Below are 1,143 nucleotides of genomic sequence, written 5' to 3' on the forward strand. Positions count from 1 at the left end.
ATGCGTACTGAATTTTCCCTGTCGGAACTGGAGCACTTGAGTTCCGACCTATTCGCCTGGCACTGGCTCCCTTCTAGTGAGAACGCAGGCCACTCGGGGGGCATCCTCCTAGGTGTGAAGGATGCCACCCTTGAGGTTGGGGGCATGGACCGGGGAGAGTTCTTTGTGAGCATGGAGGTTTTCGAACGGTCCCTAAACTTTAAATGGGAGATCATCGCGGTTTATGGCCCGGCCGACCACCGTAGGTCGGAGACCTTCCTTGCTGAGCTCAGGAGGAAGGTTGCGTCGGCCCAGTTCCCGGTGGTAGTTGGCGGTGACTTCAACCTCATCCGGACGGAGGAAGACAAGAGCAATAACCTAGTGAACTTTCCTCGGATGCAATTATTCAATGATTGCATCGCAGATATGGGGTTGCGGGAACTCGATCGTGTGGGGGCCAGATTCACTTGGACTAACCGCCAAGTCGATCCGACTCGTTGGGTCCTCGATCGGGTTTTCGTCTCCCTTGAGTGGGACATCCGATGTCCCCTAGCAACGCTGCGGGCGATCACGCGGATTGGGTCAGATCATGTACCCCTTCTCCTCTGCTCGGAGAATGAACGTCCTCCGCTGCCGCCCCGCTTCCGTTTTGAGACCTTCTGGTTGCGCCAGCCAGGCTTCACTGCTGCGGTGGTCGGCCGCTGGCGTGAGGCGCGGGACGCCCCCCATAGGGCCATGTCGGCCGTTGACTCTTGGCATTTCTGCGCCAAGCGGTCACGGCAGTTCATGAAAGGATGGGGTGCTAACGTGGGTCGGGACATCCGTGAGAGGAAGAAAGCTCTCCTTGACGACATCCAGGCCCTCGACCTACGGGCTGACACTACTGGTCTCTCGACAGACGAATGGATGCGTAGGCACGACTTGGAAGATCAGCTCACGGTCATCTACACTGACGAGGAAGCCTACTGGCGCATGCGAGGTACACAGAATTGGGTCCTTAAGGGGGACGCCAATACTGCCTACTTCCAGGCTATCGCTAATGGTCGTAGGTGCCGCAATTCCATCCCCCTCTTGTGGGATGGCCCGACCCTCCTCCAGCGCCCGGAGGACATCCGGGCGCATGTTGATGGCTTTTACAGAGACCTATTCTCTGCCTCCCCTTGA

The 1,143-nt window shown here is 57.9% G+C and overlaps 1 protein-coding gene across 1 annotated transcript; it reads left to right on the top strand.

The window, feature by feature from the left end:
* Window positions 1–1,143, top strand: LOC147983901 (uncharacterized). Its single transcript, XM_087540905.1, has one exon. The coding sequence runs from the start codon at window positions 1–3 to the stop codon at window positions 1,141–1,143; it is 1,143 nt and encodes a 380-aa protein (XP_087397031.1).

The sequence above is a fragment of the Triticum urartu genome, chromosome 2A, assembly GCF_056163025.1.
Source record: "Triticum urartu cultivar PI428250 chromosome 2A, HENAU_Tu73, whole genome shotgun sequence".
In the NCBI taxonomy this organism is placed as follows: domain Eukaryota; kingdom Viridiplantae; phylum Streptophyta; class Magnoliopsida; order Poales; family Poaceae; genus Triticum; species Triticum urartu.